The following is a 20,921-nucleotide window of genomic DNA, read 5'->3' on the forward strand; positions in this document are numbered from 1 at the left end:
ACATTTTAGTTATTCCTCTACTATCCCTTTTAAGTAACTCTTACTTACAAAACAGAACGTTCACTTAAATACTTGTCATTCCTGCTCTACTATTTATTTTCCCAAGTGTACATTCCCTGCCCCTGCAAACAACGAATAACTTTTTTTTACATAAATGGTAATTGGTATGGAATGAGATTAGGCGAAGAATATTGTATATCAACCGCCGCAGTCGATGACGTTTGCGACGGAAATGCCGACAATGGGGGCCGCCAAACGGCAGCCGAAATTGGCGGCATCTCTGCCGCCGTCGCCTCGGATCATCTGAAGGTTTTGGTGGGCCGTCTTGCCAGCTTCTTAATAACTCTAGCCGTCATTTCACTTCTCTGACTTTTAAACGCTTTATTTGCTTTAAAGAAAATATCGTCGGGCGCAGCCTTGACTTCAATTCCATTCCGAACATGTCCACGAGCCGCAGCCGCAACTTTGATCCTATTCAAGCTAGGACCAGCAGGTAGGGTGGGCAGGAGAAGGCTGCTGGAAGGCTTGCCGTGAACGGACAGTCCGCTGCGGCCGCCTGGAGGGCGCGGAAAGGCTTCCTTGGCAGGCTTCGGCAGCTGGTCCTTGGGCTTGGGTATTAACCATTCTGGGCGGGATTTGTCAGGGTTTCCGCAGCGCTCGATTATCTTATCCATTGGAATTTTTTGTTTGTATTTCCTAATATTTTATATAATCATGTTAACGATATTTTGCTTCAATAACACAAAGTGATAGATAATTCCCAATAATAAAGAAATATTTTGGATAAAAATACAGAGTCAGAGTGAATGCCTTAGCCGAAAACAGGATCAACTCATTGGGGTGCTGCCACTTTTACCACTAGCAAAAATACAGCCTCTGTGTTTTTGACAAAAAGTTTGTGTTTTTGTCAATTTTGTTTTTAGCTGTATTGTTGGCAATATCTTTTATCCACTGTCAAAATTACACCTTTACTACTGTCATAAACACAGTTTTACTGTCATTTTCACACCCAAGAAATTCAATGAGGCTGTCATATTCACAGTTTTGATGACAAAAATACACCTAAACTCATTACCATGCAAGTTAGGACTTCCAAACAAATGTCGTGTAATCTCAAGGGTTGGTTGTCCGAAGGGGGTTTAACCATATAATCATGCATATCACTAAGCAAGATTTGGTTCATAGATAAATCAAAAAAAGATTTCAAGGTGTAACCCGTCCAAATAGAAAGATATCTTTAACATGAATATTTTCCTTTTGCACAACATCTGTTTAAGTTTGTTTGGTTGGATATAGGAGACCATCTTACAGCAGTCATCCTTCACTCTTTCCAGGCTGATTATTCTGTGCGGCTTTCTCCCAAGTTGCCTTAATAATAAAGGTATAAGTATAGATGTCTAATCTAGACAACTACCCGACCCTTTTCGTCTGCTAGCAATTGCTTTCTGTTCTTTTGCAGGGACTCAGCTGGGTTTATATTTCCGACGCTATTAGCTGATTTCAAAGACCCAATACGAAAACGGGACAAGGTCTCCGCCCTGTGGGCAGAGTTACATATAATTCATGCCCCCTCTATTCTTTTACTTTTTTTTGGATAAACTTACCTGACATTGAGGGAGGCTCCTTTTGGTAGCTTTTTGGCAATTTGTGAGAGGAGGGTCTGCTGAAGAATAAGGGTTGTAGCTTTCTTACCCTGAAAATATAAGAATCCATTTAATAATTTTAACATTTATTTCACCAGGATTTAATTTGGATAACCTCTGGGATCGGATGGCTGAATTTTGGTATAACATATTATTATGTAAAAAAAAGTCAGACCATTAAATAATCAGTTCTGGAAGACCAAAAATGGGCCAACTCTCATAAGACCGTGACAAGCTTAAAAATATGTAGTACCATCATCATTTCAACGTCATTTGTTACGACGCAGCCAAGACAATTAAAGACAAATAATGCTTACCTTGTAACCTGCTGTTTTGTAATTGGCCAGATCCTTGCTGACCCCACCAGGAGCTGTCGCAGCATATCTTCTATAAGCTGTCCAGCAGGAGTTACAAATCCTAAAATGTGTCATCCTTATAATAAAGTAACAGCATGTTTGACTGTCTATTTGAACCAAAGGATCTCGCTAACCGCTGAACCAAATGGTTCTCCTTTACAGGGTAACTTCTTATAGGTTTTGGCGGTACCACCAAGCCCCCAATTTTTAAAAAAAATTTCTTTAACTAAAATTAAAAATGGAAGGGAGGAGCTACCCTCCACCCTGAGTCCTCCCCCTATTTTTTAAAACTTTTTCTTACGCATTAAATCTAAAATAAAAAAATGGGTTATTATCGAATTCAACTCCTCCCTCCTAAGTGCCATTGAGAACCTTACAAATAACGAGACATGTAAAATAATAAGTAATATATAAAATTGAACTTTTTGTTCCATGTCTATAGGTAGATTTAATACTTGTTGATATTCATTAAAATACTCGAAATGCATACCTACAGTTCATCATGCCAATAAGTTGTGCTCCCGGCATCTCGTACCAGGAATGGGACTGGGTGGCCTTACAGCATATACAGATAGCTCCTTGCAGCAGGTGGCCAGGTATAGCTCCATCTAAAATCATAGGTTACTGGATGAATTAATAGAAAGATATGGTTTATTCGATACTAGATTTTCTTCTTTAATGATCTTTATTGAATTCTGACTGGGTTGAGTGTCCAAATGTTTCAATCACTAATTCTAATCTACAAAAGGAGAAAATAGTGTATCATCATTTGGGATGTAAATGAAGTTATCGGCCATTATCTTAAATCTTTAAATCCCATATGCTGTATGCTTACCATGTTTTGAATAATCTGGGACATACACTTGCTTCAGCTTTGTTTCATGTTCAGCAGCCTTCAGCCGTTTCTGTTGGACATATCTGTCTGTGGTCTTCCAGGTGTAGTAATAATCAACTAGGTTCTGAAATAAATTTGGAGTACCTAATAGTTAAAAAAAAAAATACAACAAAAAATTTAAAACTACAAAAGTCATACCTATATGTATTAGTTTTAAAACATTTTACTTTGCGGGATTTTGTATTTTTATGTGATTTAAAGATTACCCTCTTGCGCACTGATAATCCTCCCTTTATTTTAAAATAAATTCAAAATAAGGGGGAGCATTTTTTTGCTTTATTTAGTACTTTAGGTCATATTAGGTCACAGCAATTACAGGCCCCGGGCCCGCAGGGATAAGGTAAAAGACTACCCCTTTTTTTCAATTTATTTAACAAGGATCTTTTCTTAAGTGGCCACTGGGAAAGCACCGATTTAAAATTATACCTTAACAGTTTTCCATGGTAGATATTCTGTCCAGATATCATTGAATGTCTTGCCGTGCTTCTCCATGGCCTCTTCGAACAGGGCGGCCTCGGCCGTCGTCCACTCCTCCATCTGGTCGGTGCACAGCCGTGGAGAGCCGTTCGCCACCAGCGAAAGGGCCGACTTGGCGAAATCATATCTAGAACAAATACAATTGTGTTAATAAAATATTTAAGGCAGTATAAAAGTAACAAAATAAACAGTAACGCATTATACAGTAGTCAGTCAATTTATTTCTTGAATTAATAAGATTAGATATGCAGCATACATATATTTCTTGACAGGTATTGTAAAAAAACTGAATCTGTATCATCAATGAAGTAGATTGTGTTATATAATAAATTAAGAAATTACACGGTTAAGTTAATTTATATAGTAGATAAGCTACTGTTAACATAAACTTACTTGTTATTATGTAGAAGTCCCATGGCATTAAAGAGAGTAATGTCCCTTGAGGCTGCAGCCGCGGACATGTGGAGGGATGGCTGCTTTAGTGTGGACGCTTCGTCTACAGCTCTATAAACAAATAGACTTTACACCGATTTGACAAAGAACCATAAACAAGCTTCTTTAGAAAAGTTTTGTTATTACTTTCTGGTTAGATGTGACTAAATAAATGCTATGAGAGCCACGCAAGGCTAGTGCCAAATATTCACGCAATGTTTAAGCTCCTTGCAAGTATTAAGGAAAATAAAGCTGGGGTTGTGGGATTTGCCGCAGCCGAATTTGTTGGTTAAAAAATATTCCAATGAATTGTGTGTTTCTATTTTCATATGACCAGGGAAGATTTATAACTATTTTTTTTTTTTTGGGGGGGGGGGATAATACCTCCACCCCCCCCCAAAAAAAAAAGAAATCGCCCCGAGAAACGAAATAAACCCAATTTTTCTAAAGCTGAAATTTATTATAGATGTTCGACTCTTTCCCCCCCCCCCTCTCTCCCTTAAGTTCTCTTAGAGACATCTTGATAGTAGCTAATTCCTTAACAAAAGTCGCAAACCTTACCTGGCAAAAGTACCGACACTTCTGGCCAGAACCAGGAACTGATCCACCTGTGTATCAGTGAGCTTGTTGTCAGGTGACCAGACCAGCTCCTCCAGGTCGGAACAACTCCTGGTGTCCTCCTCGGGGCCGCAGGGTCGAATCGGTACCTCGGCCTGGAGTAAACAAGATTATATTAAAATCATAATTTTCAAGAGCAATATCAAGCCCTAACTTAGTTTTAAAATTTAAAAACTTATGTGATAAGATTTGATTTTAAATGTCTAATATTTTACATTTAAATACATCAATGTTACATTCTTAATTTACCTAAACTTTCAATTTACAATAAACCCAACTGCCCATCCTGCCCCAACAATCCTACCCCTGAAACAGTCCAACACCTCTTTTCCTGCCCTAATAACCCCACCAACCTAAATCCCATTGACCTCTGGCAAAATCCCACCCTCGTAGCTGCCTTCCTATCATCACACCCCAGTTTCACCAGCCTCCCTCCTCTTCAACGCCCCCCTCCAGAGCCCCCTCCATAAGCCTCCCCTCCCCCACCTACTGATGACAACCTGGACACGAATATGGACTATGAGCAGCCAATACAACAACATTTACAATAAAAAATCAAAAGTATCTAGAAGCAACGCTACTCTACAATGAGAGTATGCCTGTCCGTGCAACTGTGTTAAAGAAATACAAAAAAAAAATTAATCGCTTTGAAAGTAAAAGACTGATTTATCTCGTTTAGATTTCAAAACCTATGACGGTATTTTTAAAATTTACATTGATAACTATTCTTTAATTTCTCAGCTAATTTTAAAAAAAGGACATATAAGAAATACGAGATAAGATGAACATTGAACAAACCTGATAGTTGGACCCAATCTTAATTTCTCCTCTATCTTCAAACAATGATTTGTTAACAGGATCATAGACCAGTGTATAGAAGAAAGCATCTTCTGCCTTGATGTAAGAAAACAAAGACTCAGCCTAAACAAAACAAAACTTGAGATAAAATCTTTCAAAAATCAAAAGAAGGGTTAGTTCCTTCTTTTCAGGGAAGATTCATATTGACACTGAGGAAGATTTTATATATTCTATCGAATCTAGGTCAACCTTTCCCCTCCCTCCATCAACCAGAGAAACCACCCTCTACCCCACAAAATGGCCCACTTTAATTTCCAAAAATTTTTTTTAAAATTTCCATAAAACTATTATGATATTAGTAAAGTTTTGTGTGTGTCCTTTTAAGAAACTTCACATGGGTCCATGAACAGTTATTTCTAAATTCAAGTCTTGCGGTTTTCGGCTAATTTTCAGACCCTTTTCCCCCCCTAGTCGTTGGGAGCAAACAGACCACTAGAACAGAATTTTACACCAACAAAAGAATAGTTATTTATCATATTTTCGTAATATTGTGAATGCTAGAAAGGATATTAAAATTATTTCAACAATTTTGGTCATGTGATCAAAATTTAAATTTTCCTTCTACTATTGCCCCCTCTGGGGGCGAAGTAGGTGGAAATTTAAATTTTTGTCACTTGACCTTAATATTGGTGAAATAATTTTGAATGACCTTTCTTGTATAAGCAATATTAATAAAATATGATACTTGGTTTTGTCTCATTCTCTATCTTTTTCTTAAATTCAAAAAAGTCTATCAAAAAATTTATATCATCTAAGGGTGAACAATAAATATCTCTGTCTATTTTTCTCTATATTTCTTCCCCCTTCCCCCTCCCTCACTTTTTTGTCTATTTCCTTCTCTCTCTCCTCCTCTTTTGTACGTTCATTTATACAATAGAGATAACCTAGAGACAGCACAAGGGAATTTTGTTTACATTATGTATCAGCTATAAATTGTTGAATATCTTAGGTTAAAGCTTTCCTTGGGTGAAATATTTGAAGAAAATATTTCTTCCATCATATAATGTGAAGCGTATGACACAACATATAATAAGTTAGTTATAAATAATTTAATTTCTTATAATAAAGTTATCTTTCTAAAAATTATATAATTGCAAAATTTAGTTGCAAATAATGTTGCCTATAGGGCTGTAATTCATATACAACAAAAAGTGAACAAAGGTTTCTTTTTAAGAAAAAAATGGGGTCAGATTGACCATCTATGTCTAATGTTTATACCCACATCAAATATTAAATTATAACAATGTACAGTAGAGTGGATCAATTTTGGACATTGAATTTGTAATCAACATCTACAGTTTAAACGTCATATAAGAAACCTAAATATAAAAAATTGATTTTGTCCTTGAGGGGAAATGGGGGGAAGGTGTTTCCATGCATTAAAAACTTTAGAAGTTTATTCTGGAGGTGCAACTTTTTTTCTTTCAAAGTATTGCTTTATGCATCTTTTTGAATTTGTCTTGTTGATCAATATAAGAATATCAAATTGGTTTTAAAAAATATTCATCCAAGCATGAAAAATCTTAAATTAAATGTAAAATCTCTTGGTTTTTAAATTTATTTATGGATTTTTCTTGCTAGGATCAATAGTTTTAAAAACAGATTTTTTATTCTTATTCTACTCTTCAAGACAAAATTGGGAAGGTGCATAAAGCTATACTTTGAAAGAAAATTAATTGCCCCCCCGCAAAAAAAAAAAAAAAAATTCTCCCCACAAGTGTCTTTCTAAAAGTTTACATGCATCAGCGAGCCTCCCCATTATTCAAAATATTTTCTTCTCAGTTTTTGGTCTCTTATATGATGTTCAGACAGAAAGCGTATGTAGCACATTTAAAATTAGAAAATCATTGAAAATCAAGCCACTCTAATGTACAGCATTTATTTCTTCAATTCCACAGTACAAAATTATTCCTGTATTTAAATTTAACATATCATATAGGAAAAAATATTCTTGTATCTAAAATTTAAAATCATGTTGGAATTTTTTTTACAATTTTTAAATTTTTTAATAATGTACAGCAAATTATTTCCTTTTTATCTCATGTTTTGAAATTTATAAGATAGTTAGAATAAATTACAGAAATAATGAAAGATTTAAAGAAGAGAGCGTCAGGGGGGGGGTCGAGGGGGGTTTCCCCCCTCAGGAGAGGGGGGGTTGAGGGGGGTCTCCCCCCTCAGAAAAAGCTTGGGCTTAAATCTTCAACAAATAAAGAAAACAAAATTATTTTAAAAATTTCTTTTTTATGTTAAATATTATTATTTTTGTGACACTTGATTTTGAATGACAAAAAATGTTGAAATAAATATTACCCACTGTATGAAATGTTAAATTAGAAATCAATAATGATGTTGGAAAATTTATTCTCATTTTATACTCTGAAAAAAAGAATTGACAAAAAATAATAATTTTTATTCCAAACTTTTAAAACAGCATGCCTATTTCTTATTGGTTGACACTCGAATTAAAATAAAATAATGAATATTATTTCAAGACCAGAAATAAATTTGAAATAAATAATTTTCTTTCCCCTATATTTTTTATTCCAAAATGCCAAGAATTAATTTTGAAATAAAATAATTTTCTTTCCAATATTTTTATTCCTTTTTCTTATTGGACGTCATTTTGTGTCCAATGAGAGACTAGTGTTTTAATATTTTAAAGCTTATTACAGCATTTATTTTGAATATGAGAATAGCAACATTCTCACATTAAATGTGATAAATATAATTACCTTGTGTAATAGACAAACAGTACATTTGCCTCTAATTTGTGTTGCTGAGATTTTCTCTGTCTTTTTGGCCAGGAATAGTTCTCTTTCATGTACTTGAGCTCTGTAACAATATTTGTAAATTAATTTTCAGCTTTGAAATCCTTAAAATAAAGAAACAGAATCTGTATGTATCTGTTGTGTACAGAGAAGGATCTCGCTAACCGCTGAACCGATATGGTTATCCTTTAAAATGTAGCTTCTAGCAGTTCTTAGGAAGGTTTATAACTATTCTTGGGGAGGGTACTACCACTCTCCAAAGAGAAATCCCTTCTAAAAAAAAATTATCCCCCTCCCCAAAACAAAAAATTTAATTTTTATTATACTAAAATTAAAAAAGGGGGGGTTGGTCGACTTTCCTTGCCAAAAACATTAACCATCCCCATAAATAAAAATATGGGGAGGGGGGACGAATTCAACCACTCACCTCTCAAGTGCCCTAGAGACCTCTAATGTTAGACGTTCTTCTTGGCAACACTTACGAGCATTTAGTTCGACTTTAGGGAGTTAAAAGGGGCTACCTGTATCTTTTTGACATTTCATCCCAGTATTCCGCCAAATTTTCGTCGGCAACTGCGGCCATATCGGGCGGCAGTTCTGACCGCCTTAAATAATAAAGTTAAATGGATATAAAATCAATAAATAAACGTTGAGAAGTAATGGTTATGGTCCATTTTTTTATATCAGCGGTCAAAAATTAAAGGAACCATCAGGGAAGAAAAATGTTATTTTTTGTGTATTTTTAGGTGATCCAACTTTGACTTATGTTTAAAGACGTCCAAGAGAGGGTGGAGGGGTGTTACTGTCAACCACCTCATACTTAAAAAAAACACATTTATTCATTTTTTTATCCAATTATTCTGCCTGTAATACATCATCACTTCGACCTCGACATTGCCGTTCGGCAGCTTTTGCAACTCGTCAATCCTCCTGACCGAGTACGGGTCTGTTGGTCCGGTGTCCACGTACACATAGTCACCCACGCGGTACATATTATTCATCGCCATTTTTCAAAGCTTTTTTTCCAACAGCTTTTTATGCTTAACTCAATAATCTAATACATCTGAAATAAAGAAATGATTATTTAATTTTTTTTGGTTGTCAAAATTAACAAAAACATAACAAAATAAGTACAAAAATACAACTTAAGGCCAAAGTGCCTTTTACAATGACAAAAATTATGTTTGGCTACTACAAATAGCCCTTACAAATGCAAAAATGTCATGGCTTGCCAATCTGACAAAAGGGTCAAAAATGGTTTTAAAAAGCAAAACTGTTTTTTGTTTGTTTTATGCTCTAGGTTGTAAAGAGCAAATGCAATTGAATTTTATTCTATTTTTAGCACAAGGTAAAGTAAATGGAAATAATTACAAATAACAAACAGTATTTTATAAAAGCAATTTTTCTCATTTTTTTTACAATTTGACATCAAAGAAACATATTTTAAATGTTGATCTTTACAAGAAAGATATTGAAAGGTTTAATGAAGTCTCTAAATATTCGAGAATCTAAACCTTGTGTCTTGCAAGTACAATATTGCCATTAATAGGCAATATTTCTCAATTTAAAAGCGGTGTCTTTTGAAATTGCCACCTCTGCCAAAACCATTGCCGCTGCCAGCTGGACGCTTGTTGCCGCCAGGTCCCCATGACGACAATCCCTGGCCCATGGGAGGGCCGCCCCTACCACCCATCAACCCATTGTAGGGTTGGTTGGTCCTTTCCCTAAAACATATAGCAACATCACTAAACTGTTTTTTTTTAAAAGGGAGGGGGCGGAAGTGACACTTTTTGAAACCAAAACTTGAACTCAAAGGAACTCAACTAAATTAAAAGTTACAGCTCTTAGATTTGGCATGGCAGTTGCTTTAAAGAGTTACAATATGGAACTGTGAAGAAACGGCGGTGGAACCGCCGTTTCCCGCCGAAATTTTTCTTTTTACTTTTTTCGCTAACTTAGACAATTTTCAATCATCTGAGATAAACTTTTCTTTCATAAAAATTTCCCTTATATTTTCACTTGACACGTAATATTTCAAATATGTCAATATTAAAAAAAATCGCAAGTGTCAAGGGCAAATATATTGAACGGCATCATACTTCTAGTAACACCACACTTCTCTTCTCCTGCATTAGCAGCCTTTCACTTTCCTGTCGTTCCTTATAATTCAATTTTGCGAGAAAAGGCTAAACAAATTCGGCGGAAAACGGCGGTTTTCTTCACAGTTCCATATTGTACCTCATTAAAGCAACTGCCATGTCAAATCTCAGAGCTGTAACTCTTTATTTAGTCGAGTTCCTTTGACTTTAAGTTTTGGTTTTATATACCTGCTTTTCTTACCAACATGTAAAAGGTTTTATTTTATATTCCAATTCTACAAAAAATATCAATTATGACTACCTAGAAATTATTCATAACTAGGATCATAAAATTCATAAAAGACTAGCTTTTCAAATCATACAACTTACAAGGGACAAACGAACATCATCAAATAGAGATTGTATGAAATTAATTGGAATATTCATAATAATCATTAAGTAAAGAATTGCTGTGGTATAGATAATATTATTCTTTATTGTTATAGGAACTCTCAAGGTTTAAAATCAATAGGATATTTTTCATGGTAAAGCTAACGTTCAGGAAACCTTCCTTTAAAAAAAAATATGTCTTTTGAAATTCTGTAATAAACTTGTTCTCACCTCCGGTTACCAGATTCCTATCAGATTACCTGTAGGATTACCTGGATTACCAGGATTAACTGGATTACCAGGATTACCTGGATTACCTGGATTACCAGGATTACCAGGATTACCTGGAACACCAGGATTACCTGGATTACCAGGATTACCTGTAGTGTGTGAGTGCAAACTTGAGTGCCTCGGAGACATGGAAGGCTGCCTGGGCCTGGTCATCATTATGAATTAGCATCATCAATCTTGGATCAAGAGGTCCTTAAAGAAAATATCACTAAAATTTCTAAATATAAAATACCAGGTTGATTACAGACCGAAAGAGGAAACCAATCATTAGATTAGAGTTATAATAAGGTATCGTATAATATTTTTTTAAAACTTCCCCCTCTCCTTAATCCACACCCCTTCATGGACAGTCTTTTAGGTCCTTAAGATATCCTATTATTTAAAGTAAAAAGTTTTTTATCTTAAAAGTTTGGTAACTATTGAAAGCTTTAAATGGGTCCCAGGATGGTTTTAAGCTATTTTCTCCCTTCTTTTCTCCTTCGAATATACCCAGCTAATCTAGATGCTAGGGGCACAGCCGACAGTAAAGCAACAACGGTACTAACAATCCAATACTAAAGAATCAGGGTTTGTGTCTGTCAGTATCTTAAATCAGATCCCTTAAACGGCAGGGCCGATTGGGCAATTTGTATTAATGGTTTTAGACCGTCTTACTCTTAATTCTATTTTAGATGCAATGGGGGGTAGATCTCACCCTCTAATTGGGCGAAGCCACTTGTCAGAAATAACCAAACATGTGCTTACCAGCAGCCACAATACATTGTTCCAGCATATTAGCCAGCCCTGTTCCATGACGTAGCACTGGAAGGTCTTGAACAGGTTCAGCCTAAAAAATATTTGTAATTGGCCTTTTTAATTCAAACATAAAAATTATTTAATATAATTCATATGTCCTATCCTCTAAGAAAACTGCAGTGAACGTTTGAAAACTGCTAAAACTAATTTTAAAAGTGAATACAAAAAATGTAACAAAATGCTAAAACATACCACCAGACCGAATCCAGCTTCTTTTCCCTTTCTTCCTAAATAAAGAAATACATAAAAATAATTTCACAATTAAAAATAAATTGGGGAAAGAAATGGAGAGAGTTGAAGAGAAAGAAATTATAAACCCAAGCGGTTTTAGAATAAAAGTGTATTATTAAAAAAATGTTTTCAATACCTAAGAAAAACGGTTTAAAAGGCTAAATTCTAAGGCTAGCAAAACTTACTTTGATCCAAGTATTTTTGATTTTAATATTTGCGGAAAGCTGACCATAATATGATGCGATACATAACTATTACCGTCATTATCTCCCATAGGAGGCAGGAAGAAGTTATTCATGTCGAGTTCCATCTGACGATGTGCTGGCAAATTTCCATCCAGAAGTTCTTTAAACTGTTTAATGTCCAGACCTCTGTGTAATAAGTTGGAGTTTATAAAAGCATAGCTTTTCTTTAATTAGGGTATATATATTTCTATAATTTGTAAGTAACGGTTAGCTTTTTAAAAAGGGGGGGGGGGTAGCGGTATATTTATAATCCTTTCCAGTGAGAAGCTACACTGTAGTAAAGGGGAACCATAACGGTACAGCTTTTATTTAGCGAGATCCTAAGGTATAGTCAGACACAAAGACTCTGTTACTTTTATATAAGGATTGAACTAATTTACCCTTCCCACCAACTAATACAAATGGGTGAAATATTATTAGGTAATGGTACACTGTTGCAAAAATTCCAACTTATTTTCCTTTTGGATAGCCAATCAAAGATACTGACGTCATTTTTGTTTGGATCGTCCTTATCATTTCTGGGACGGGCAGGACCTAAATGAAAATAACATCAAAATAATGGATTTAGAATATACGTGGATATATTGAAAGTGGTAAAATTATCAATTTAGGTTGCTAACATAGAACTAGCTTATTGGTCAGTTCGTTCATGCAGAAAAAGGGGAGGGGATGGAGTAAAGGGGGTAACGTTATTTTAGCCCGCTACAAGTTTCAGTATATTAGAGAACATGAAAATCTGGTTTAAGATAAAAGTAATAATATATCCATTATCAAAATGTTTAAAATATTTTAGATCAGATGGACTAAATAAACTACAATACATTATGAATGCATAAAAAAGTAAAAAACTACCTACTTCATGTATTTTTTCTTCAATCTTAATGTATACCTATTGTATAGGGGAATAAACCGCATGAAAAAAGGTTAATTGGATTTTAATAATACCATCTACAAAATAAAACTAAATCTAATGGAAAGCGGCTAAAATAAGCCAAATATTAAGTCTGAATAACAGACTTCAAACAAAAAAGTATTGAAAATCAAACTTACCAACCCAAATACATGTTGCTTTGTATTTGACAGACGGGGCTAAATCCGCAATCTTTTCTCTGTCCTCATCAGAGATGAGTTCAACCTCCAGGTTGACCCTCTGGTTGGGCGTTATCAGGTAGGTCAGGTCAGCCTTCGCGCATTTACGACCAAACACCCAGAAGTTTGATCGGACAAATGATACCTAAACAAAATATTTCATTATGACAATGCCTTTTTTTTTACATATTTAAAATATTTGTTATTTGATTTGGTGTATTACAAGCTGACTAAAAGTTTCATTAAAGAAATATCACTCGATCGAGTCGTTAATCAGTGTAAATAGACGACTAAAAATTAAAACACGTAGAATCATGTCCATAAGTAGCATAACAATAAAAACTACCTTAATATTTTTTTATGCATAAAAATAATCAACATCATATTAATAGAAAACCTGACTACTAACTTCGCCACTAAATCAGGGGTGTGTATCTTGCAAATTTCACCTTGCTGAGGGGGGGGGGGGGGGGGAATGTAAAAATTATATAAGAGAACTGAACGCATTTTTTTTTGCATTTTTCTCCCCTCTTTGGTGATAAAAAAAACTATAAGAATTTGTGGGAGGGGGGATAATATGAATAATATAAAGAGTTTTGAAAATATTTTTCCATTTTATCCCCTTCCTTGCTGGAAAAAAAGCGGAAAAAAAAAAAAAATTGCAGCAGGGGAAAAAATAGTCTTTTGCAGAATATACACCCCTGCACTAAATTGTACTTAAAACACCAATATATTAACTTTAAAATTACAACAACAGAAGTGTAAAAAACTTTCTCCTCAATGAAAAGTACATAGGTACCTTTTCATCCTTCATATTAACAATGCCTTTTCCATCCACTCCAGGTTTGTCCAGGGTGAGGTATCCTGTATCCACATGAACAGTGCCGGCTATGCACCCGTTCTTAGGGTTAACAATAGTTTCCAGATTTGTCACGTGACCTTGCACATATTGCGGGAAACAAAACTAAAATAATTGATCAATTTCTAAAATTTATAAGTATTTGTTTATAAAAAAAAGACAAAGACTAAGAATAACTTTATTTATTGGTTATTACATAGAACTTTTACTTCGGCTTACCTAATTAAAAATTATACTTCACTAAAATAAATTATCCTATCCTTACAGATGTCTAGACATATTTAAACTAAATAGGTTAATTTTATACTTTTTTTGTAAGCTATCTTAAATCCTTTCCTGTTATTGAACATGTAAAAACTGGTTTACCTTTGGGAACGGAATGAAGTATCTGTTAGGTGCTGTACCAGCCAGGACCTGTTTAAACAGCTGGTAATCAATGCCATGTTGATGCAGGTATTGGATTAGCTCGGACTTGTCCTCGGTAGACAGGGACTCAGCGCCAGTCACCTCAGTACACTGAAAATTAATCAAATTAAATGAGTAGGTGCCTAATACACTGCACTACCACCATTAATGGACTCAATCCATTTTCGTCAATAGCTGATGATGCTTTTTTTTATTGACATAAGAATTTATATAATCTTACCTCAAATGGTGAAATCAGCCTGCCAAACTTGGGTACAAAAACCCCCTCTGGATAATCATCGATTCCATTTACGTCGACATAAACAGCCTCATGACTGGACACACAGTATAACAAGTCTGCATTTGCCAGAGACAGCCCGAGGACGGATAGCTTGTTTCTGTTGAGCTTAACCTTCTTGCCTCTATGCTTGCCTGTCTCAATGAGAACAGTTCCCTTGCAGCAGGTTTCCTTATTTTCCGGCTTTTCCAGCTGGATAATCCTGCCCAAAGCTGTATCAGCTGGCATACTTTTACTCACTGGCCCAACTCTTTTCAACAAAATTTTTTCCGCCCTATTAAAATCCAGGTTTCTATCAAGTAATCTCTTGGTGGTGATTGTTCCTTCTGGCATGAGAACATCTTCAGGTGGGAGAGAGCCAATGTGCCCAAACTTGACTGCGTACTGGGCGTTGTCCTCTTTGGTTTCAAGCATAGTGAGGATGACATCAATAGTGTCCCCGACTCGGATCAGGTGAGCCAAGTCAATTCCACTGAGACTACATCCACAAAAGTAAATGTTCTTGCCCTCAAACTTGACATATTCTCCGACCATACTCTCGGAGGCCTTCTTCATGCGGATCATTGGCGAGTATTGGAGGACTCCCAAGCCTAAATAAAGCACAACATTACTTATTTGCCTGTAAAATAATTTAAATATTGACAGGAAGGAAGACTAAATGGTTGGGTTTTTACAATTGAAAGAAAAAGTATTTATGGCCTGATAAAAAGAATTTATGAGAAATAGTTTATACCTAGATTAAGCTAGATTTTACTCTAAGGCAGTTGACCGCTTTATACCTACTTATTTTAGTCTTAATCTTCAATTTTTTAACCAAGTAAAATAGAAAATCAAGAATTTAAGGACTATGGAAAGAAAACGAAGTAGTAGGTATATTTTGTCATATTTCCACAATAAGTTTTTGATGGATTATTTTAGGTCAGGTAAATTTTAATGATAGCCCCCCGCAGAGACTAGAAATAGAAGATAAGCTACTGTTAAAATACGACGAAACCCGATACTTAGTTTTCTTTCCATGATCCGAATTTTCTTTTTAAAACAAACTAAATAAAAAGAATAAACAAACCTCCATCAAGAAAGCCTTCTTCATTCTCATACATTTCAATGACAATAATCTTGTGACCCTGGCCATCAAGTTTAGTAGCTATCATCTCTGACTTACCCACTGTGGTGCATAATATTCATTTACTTATTGTTTACTTAGGTGATATGGATATATTGATATTTGGATATTACACCAAATTTTCATAAACTAAAATTGTTTTCGAATCCTAGAAGGATCTAATTTTTTGGAGGGTTTTAATAAGATATTGGAAGAATTTAGCGATAAGATAAGACAAACTTTTTGGAAACCTTAATTCTTAATATATCTGAAAAGCATAGTACATTAAACGAAATCAATATAAAATAAATGAATTTCCTTGTCCCATTTCCAAAGCGGCATCTCTTTTACCAGCAAACACTTTCGTAGCAATGAACTTTCCTAAAAATGAAAGATTTTTTAATAGGCATTATTAATGTGCCAAAAAAACTTGTAAGTTTTTTTTGTATGTGGGTCTGTAGTAATCTATTGATTTAATAAAAGGAATTCAAGAAATAAAAGACACTAAAAAAAACACAATAAGATTTTCGTGCAATGGTCATCCCTTCATCTCTCATTCTTTTTATGTCCATAGGCCATCAGATGCAGACATTATAATTACCATCAAATCCATGGATGATTTCTTTCTCATCTTTCATGTTTGGAATAGTCATCACGTCCACTTTCGAGCCAACCTTAAGAAATTGTAATATTAGATTTTAGGCATATGCTATGACCTTTTCTCTTCCGCAATATATTACTATAATATAGTTCTTTCCTATTTTCCAAAGAGATTGATTGTTTAAAACTATTCTTATCTATATGATAAATTAAATCGAAACATGAAACTGATAGGGACTTTCTGAGAAATGAATTTTGATGCTGTTTTAGGTTAAGTTTTATGAGCCCCGCATAAGCTAGAAATAAGATTTTTTCTTCAAAAATAGGTTTCAGTAAAAGCACTCATTAATTACCTTAACATTGAGCTGATCCATAAATCCGGTTATATAACCGTCGTTGACAACAGTCTTCTTGTGGAAAAGTGCAAGTTCGCCATTCTCCAATTCAATAATTCCACCAAAGGGAAAGATCAAATTCTTAATGGTTCCTTTCACTAGAAAAAAAGGGATCAGTAAAAAAAAAGAAGAGATTATTGTTTTCCACAAAGCCATAAACGCTTATGATTTGTCTGTCTGTGCTAAAGATGCTAAGCAATAGGTAGCTATGGTTGTAAATTTGAGATGGCTCGATTCAATTTTTCTTCATCAAACCTTGCATTAAGATTTCTGTAGTTATAAGGCATAGTCAAGGCTACCATGTAGCATATTAAAGTATGTATAGCTAATTTGATTAAAAAAACAAAGGTTGCTCTTTCAAAACTTTATTTGCTATTGTCGAATGTTAATTTTTGTCCACTGTTCTGTTATTCTAATTTTTCAATGCAGAAAAAAAATATTTTCTAGTAAAAATGGCAATAAATAAATAAATGTCTTACTTTCTACAGCTTGTTTGACCATATCATAATCAATATCCCCACCACTATAACCAGTCAGACCAACATCACTCAACAAGAACCAGTTGCTGTCCATTGAATCCTTTTCAATTTTCACGTCCTGAAACTGGCTGTCCAGAAAATGGTTCCAGAACTTTGCGAAGCTGGAGGTTTCTGTCTTGATAATCTTTCCAGTATTCATAGAAACTTGTAGATCCTGTTAATAAAAAATAAATGATTACCATTAAACCAAGTATAGTACCTGCTAGGTGTACTTAAGTTGATATTTTATCTAAAAAATAAAAAGGATTAAAACATTATTTAAAAAAAAAAAAACTGTTTTATGACTGTCACATGCGTTTTGGCTAAAATTCACATGGACGGTTGAATAGTACACACAACCTAACCAACTATAGAGCAGCTGCACTATTTAACTAAAATGACAAACCTCTGGCGACTTGTCGTATCCCTTTGGTGCCATCATGACGATGTAATATGAGCAGTTTATTCTTTCTTTGTTCTCTTGGTTTCGTTTGGCCGTTCTTGTATCTAAATAAAAACAAGAAAAATCATCTTTAATGGAATGATCGTTTTGTTGAATACGTGGAAAACAATTGGTGAAAAATTGTGGAACGTAGCAGAAAAATAATGAATAACTATCCACCAAATTCTTTTTAAAATTGAGGAACACAAATTTGCAATACTTACCCTTAAATTGCTTCATCAATTCAGCATCTAAATTTAGCTTCTTGTACAAAGGATCACGCATCTGTCTGACCCAAACTTTCCAGCTAAATTTCTCATGGCAACCATTCACCAATTGGTTGGTCTTGGCGTATTTTAGAAAGTTGTCTGTGCCGTTCACATACATCCTGCAAGGTAAGAAAGTACATACCTTTGTTAAAATCTATTTTGAATAAATTCGACATATCCATTGTGATCTATTCATGGTCAACCGTTCAAAGCTGATAAGGATTTGGTTTCTATTTGTTTTGGTAGGTAATTCTAAATTGTATTTGTATCATATATTTTTGATGTCATGGCTTTATTTAAATTCTACATAATGCACAAAAAAATATGTGTATGTTTATATTTAAAGTTATGACCTCGTAAATTATTGATTGTGATTAAAGATGCGGATGGTTTATATTGTTCATTGAGGCACTTCTGAAACATTCACACGTGTAAGAAGTTGTTGATAATAGTTATATCTTTCACCGTATTATAAACCGCTTTCCGCGGATATAGAATGTACAATTATAAGATTAAAACCAGTTTTTTAGCCCCAAAGTGTCGAGGGACGGGCTAATAAAACTGGTTTTAATCTTATGATTGTACATTTTTATATTCGTAGAAAGCTGGATATAATACAATGCTAGACATAGTTATTTCGTATGAATGAGAACCGGTTCCTATCCACCGGATTCGAATGAATACGAGAAAACTACAATTACCTTCCAGGAATGCCAATGGCATACTTTGGATCTTTTCCTTCCTCAAGGGTGAAGGAGACAACAGTTTGATGCAACACACTATGAGACCCTAAAAAGAGTATAATTAATTTTAATAAAAAGTAACATTATGCCTGTCTGAATGTTTGTACGTAGCTAATGATCTCGACTAAATCAATTGGGTCCAATTTTATAGAAATATTCCCGGATTTTCATCGACTTAGTAATAAAGTTTAAGATTACGAATCTTTAACAAAAAAAAGATTTTTGTTAAATGAAGCTACATACCTAAATATTCAAATTTTATTGTTATACCTATTTAAATAAAAAATAATATGTTTTCTAAAATATTTAACACCAGAAAGTAAATCAGATAAGAAAATAGAGTATTCCAATCTTTACCTGTACCCTTTTCCATGGTGTCCAAAATTGTCGCATCAAACGGCCCCAAAAGGGCGGAATGGTTTGTTGACAGGTGAAAAGTTTTCGGAAAGGTGTTCATTTTGAAATCTTTCCAGCTAAGGATCTGAAAATTTTACAAAAGGTTTACATTACTTTGATTAATATTTAACAATGCATTTCTGATATAACGTACATTATATGAAATCAAACCTAACAGTAAAAAGAAAAATAAAAGGTGGTCTTGATTAATTTAGTAAATGGAGAAGGTCTATTTATAAAAAGAGCATCACCTAAATTATTTTATTGATGTTTGGAAAGAATTTTAGATACTTTTAATAAAAAACAAAATTGTTTACAAAAAAATGTATACATAATCAAAGGACATGCAAACAAAGTTCAATTTCAGATATGTGCGTATTTTGTCTTCTTTTCATATAATTCAGGCTACTTTTGTTTAGCGACATGAATCTAAAGTCCCCTTTGTGGTATGTATTGTATTTTTATAAAGTTTTAGTCATAAATAATTCAATTTTCAACATTAAATTTTTGTTTACTAACAAATCTTAAGTAGGAGTCATATTAAAAAAATTATATTCTGTAAATTAATAACATTTGTTATTATTTATGATAACAAAAGTGATAATCGGTAAACTTGCTCCTTATTTCAGCTTGTATTCTTTCTTGGGGGACAAATTGAAATAATGCACTTCATTCATGTTGCCTGAATTTAAAATGAACTTAAGCCAAAAATAAAATTTATAATGTATTGAGTCATATTTTTAATAATTATTACATTAAATATTTAAAATTCTAATCAAACATCTTAGGAATTAATTTTAACGTATTTTGTGAGATAAACAAATATATTAATTATCTAAAAAAGTATTAAATCAATCTGGCAACATAAATTTTCCCTTCAATGGGAATATCGCTACGATTTCCACCAATCATAGACGTTGTATTATTGTCGACCAATCAGATTCTATTTTGATTTTTGTTACGCATGCGTACATTAAAATACCGCTGTTTTTGGAAAAATGTATTTAGGCCGACGATTTTTAAATAAATTTTTTTTTCCAAAATAGAACTTAAAACCTCAATTAGATATAAAAATCGTTAAAATTATTTTTCTAAATAGTCGACCTAATTGAAATAAATTATTAGAATACCGTATTTTTGCGTAGGCCGGTATGGAGAAGTAAGAGTTCTAATACAAAGAAAGGGAAGGAAATGTTGGTAGAGGAAATGAATGGAGATTGAAACTTTTGTCTGCTACAAATTGTAAACATTGCTTTCTTTTTATTATTTGATATTCATAGTGTTGACATTACAAATTTTTAAAAAAGTATTAGATTATATTTATCATTCTTGGGTGTACATACATAAAAAAAACAATAATAAATTAATATTATATACAGTCAAATTTTATTGATATAATATATTTTTAATTCCCTTCAAAATATAAACTAAACTTTTTACATTGTTCGCCATTCATGACTAATTCTTTGACTTTTTAAAACAATATAGATCAGCAGCAAAAAGATCTCAGAAACGATATATTAATTTAATAAATTTAATCTATACGTTCCGTAGTAGGAGAACTTTATTAAGTATGATTAAAGTCTCCTGTTAGGCAAGGGGCGAAGTACTTCTGAAAAAGAAATAAAGGAAAATCTAAACCATATACATTATACAGGTAATTTAAAAAATCAATTTCATCCTTTATATAAATATGATTTTGCTACATGTTTCCTCAATGATCAATGT

At 33.7% G+C, this 20,921-nt stretch overlaps 3 protein-coding genes across 3 annotated transcripts; all 3 read right to left on the bottom strand.

Annotated features, from left to right (window-relative positions):
* Window positions 1-106: 106 nt before the first annotated feature.
* On the bottom strand, window positions 107-9,061 carry LOC145313124 (metastasis-associated protein MTA2-like). The gene is made up of 13 exons (XM_080152394.1): window positions 8,912-9,061; window positions 8,569-8,652; window positions 8,012-8,111; window positions 5,220-5,342; window positions 4,365-4,516; window positions 3,765-3,875; window positions 3,321-3,498; window positions 2,835-2,958; window positions 2,490-2,607; window positions 1,961-2,060; window positions 1,605-1,693; window positions 1,251-1,368; window positions 107-692 (listed from the first exon to the last, which is right to left on the bottom strand). The coding sequence occupies exons 1-13, from the start codon at window positions 9,052-9,054 to the stop codon at window positions 300-302; spliced, it is 1,833 nt and encodes a 610-aa protein (XP_080008520.1). The 5' UTR covers window positions 9,055-9,061; the 3' UTR covers window positions 107-299.
* Window positions 9,062-9,109: 48 nt separating this feature from the next.
* Window positions 9,110-12,208, bottom strand: LOC145313126 (uncharacterized). Its single transcript, XM_080152397.1, has 5 exons — window positions 12,091-12,208; window positions 11,794-11,828; window positions 11,551-11,632; window positions 10,896-10,998; window positions 9,110-9,771 (listed from the first exon to the last, which is right to left on the bottom strand). Exons 1-5 carry the CDS (start codon window positions 12,140-12,142, stop codon window positions 9,612-9,614), a joined length of 432 nt encoding a protein of 143 aa, XP_080008523.1. The 5' UTR covers window positions 12,143-12,208; the 3' UTR covers window positions 9,110-9,611.
* Window positions 12,209-12,438: 230 nt separating this feature from the next.
* Window positions 12,439-19,295, bottom strand: LOC145313123 (uncharacterized). The gene is made up of 14 exons (XM_080152393.1): window positions 19,155-19,295; window positions 18,756-18,843; window positions 18,010-18,173; window positions 17,750-17,850; window positions 17,305-17,518; window positions 16,784-16,923; window positions 16,432-16,504; window positions 16,149-16,211; window positions 15,795-15,893; window positions 14,672-15,318; window positions 14,392-14,541; window positions 13,966-14,130; window positions 13,128-13,311; window positions 12,439-12,611 (listed from the first exon to the last, which is right to left on the bottom strand). The coding sequence occupies exons 1-14, from the start codon at window positions 19,252-19,254 to the stop codon at window positions 12,454-12,456; spliced, it is 2,346 nt and encodes a 781-aa protein (XP_080008519.1). The 5' UTR covers window positions 19,255-19,295; the 3' UTR covers window positions 12,439-12,453.
* Between the last annotated feature and the right edge of the window lie 1,626 nt (window positions 19,296-20,921).

This window comes from Acartia tonsa, chromosome 3 (genome assembly GCF_053477335.1).
Source record: "Acartia tonsa isolate MP-2025a chromosome 3, ASM5347733v1, whole genome shotgun sequence".
In the NCBI taxonomy this organism is placed as follows: domain Eukaryota; kingdom Metazoa; phylum Arthropoda; class Copepoda; order Calanoida; family Acartiidae; genus Acartia; species Acartia tonsa.

What these genes read in the sequence shown, in the direction of transcription:
- LOC145313124 (XM_080152394.1), bottom strand. Translation starts at nt 9,054, where the DNA reads ATGGCGATGAATAATATGTACCGCGTGGGTGACTATGTGTACGTGGAC. An exon ending in GAAATGTCAAAAAGATACAG is followed by an intron (nt 8,112 to 8,568) that starts GTAGCCCCTTTT and finishes ATATTGTTACAG; the next exon opens with AGCTCAAGTACATGAAAGAG. An exon ending in ATTGGCATGATGAACTGTAG is followed by an intron (nt 2,061 to 2,489) that starts GTATGCATTTCG and finishes GACACATTTTAG; the next exon opens with GATTTGTAACTCCTGCTGGA.
- LOC145313126 (XM_080152397.1), bottom strand. Translation starts at nt 12,142, where the DNA reads ATGGAACTCGACATGAATAACTTCTTCCTGCCTCCTATGGGAGATAAT. An exon ending in AAGCTGGATTCGGTCTGGTG is followed by an intron (nt 11,633 to 11,793) that starts GTATGTTTTAGC and finishes AATATTTTTTAG; the next exon opens with GCTGAACCTGTTCAAGACCT. An exon ending in TTTGCACTCACACACTACAG is followed by an intron (nt 9,772 to 10,895) that starts GTAATCCTGGTA and finishes TATATGTTTTAG; the next exon opens with GGAAAGGACCAACCAACCCT.
- LOC145313123 (XM_080152393.1), bottom strand. Translation starts at nt 19,254, where the DNA reads ATGAACACCTTTCCGAAAACTTTTCACCTGTCAACAAACCATTCCGCC. An exon ending in CGCTTTGGAAATGGGACAAG is followed by an intron (nt 15,894 to 16,148) that starts GAAATTCATTTA and finishes TATGCACCACAG; the next exon opens with TGGGTAAGTCAGAGATGATA. An exon ending in GGCTGATTTCACCATTTGAG is followed by an intron (nt 14,542 to 14,671) that starts GTAAGATTATAT and finishes ATTAATTTTCAG; the next exon opens with TGTACTGAGGTGACTGGCGC.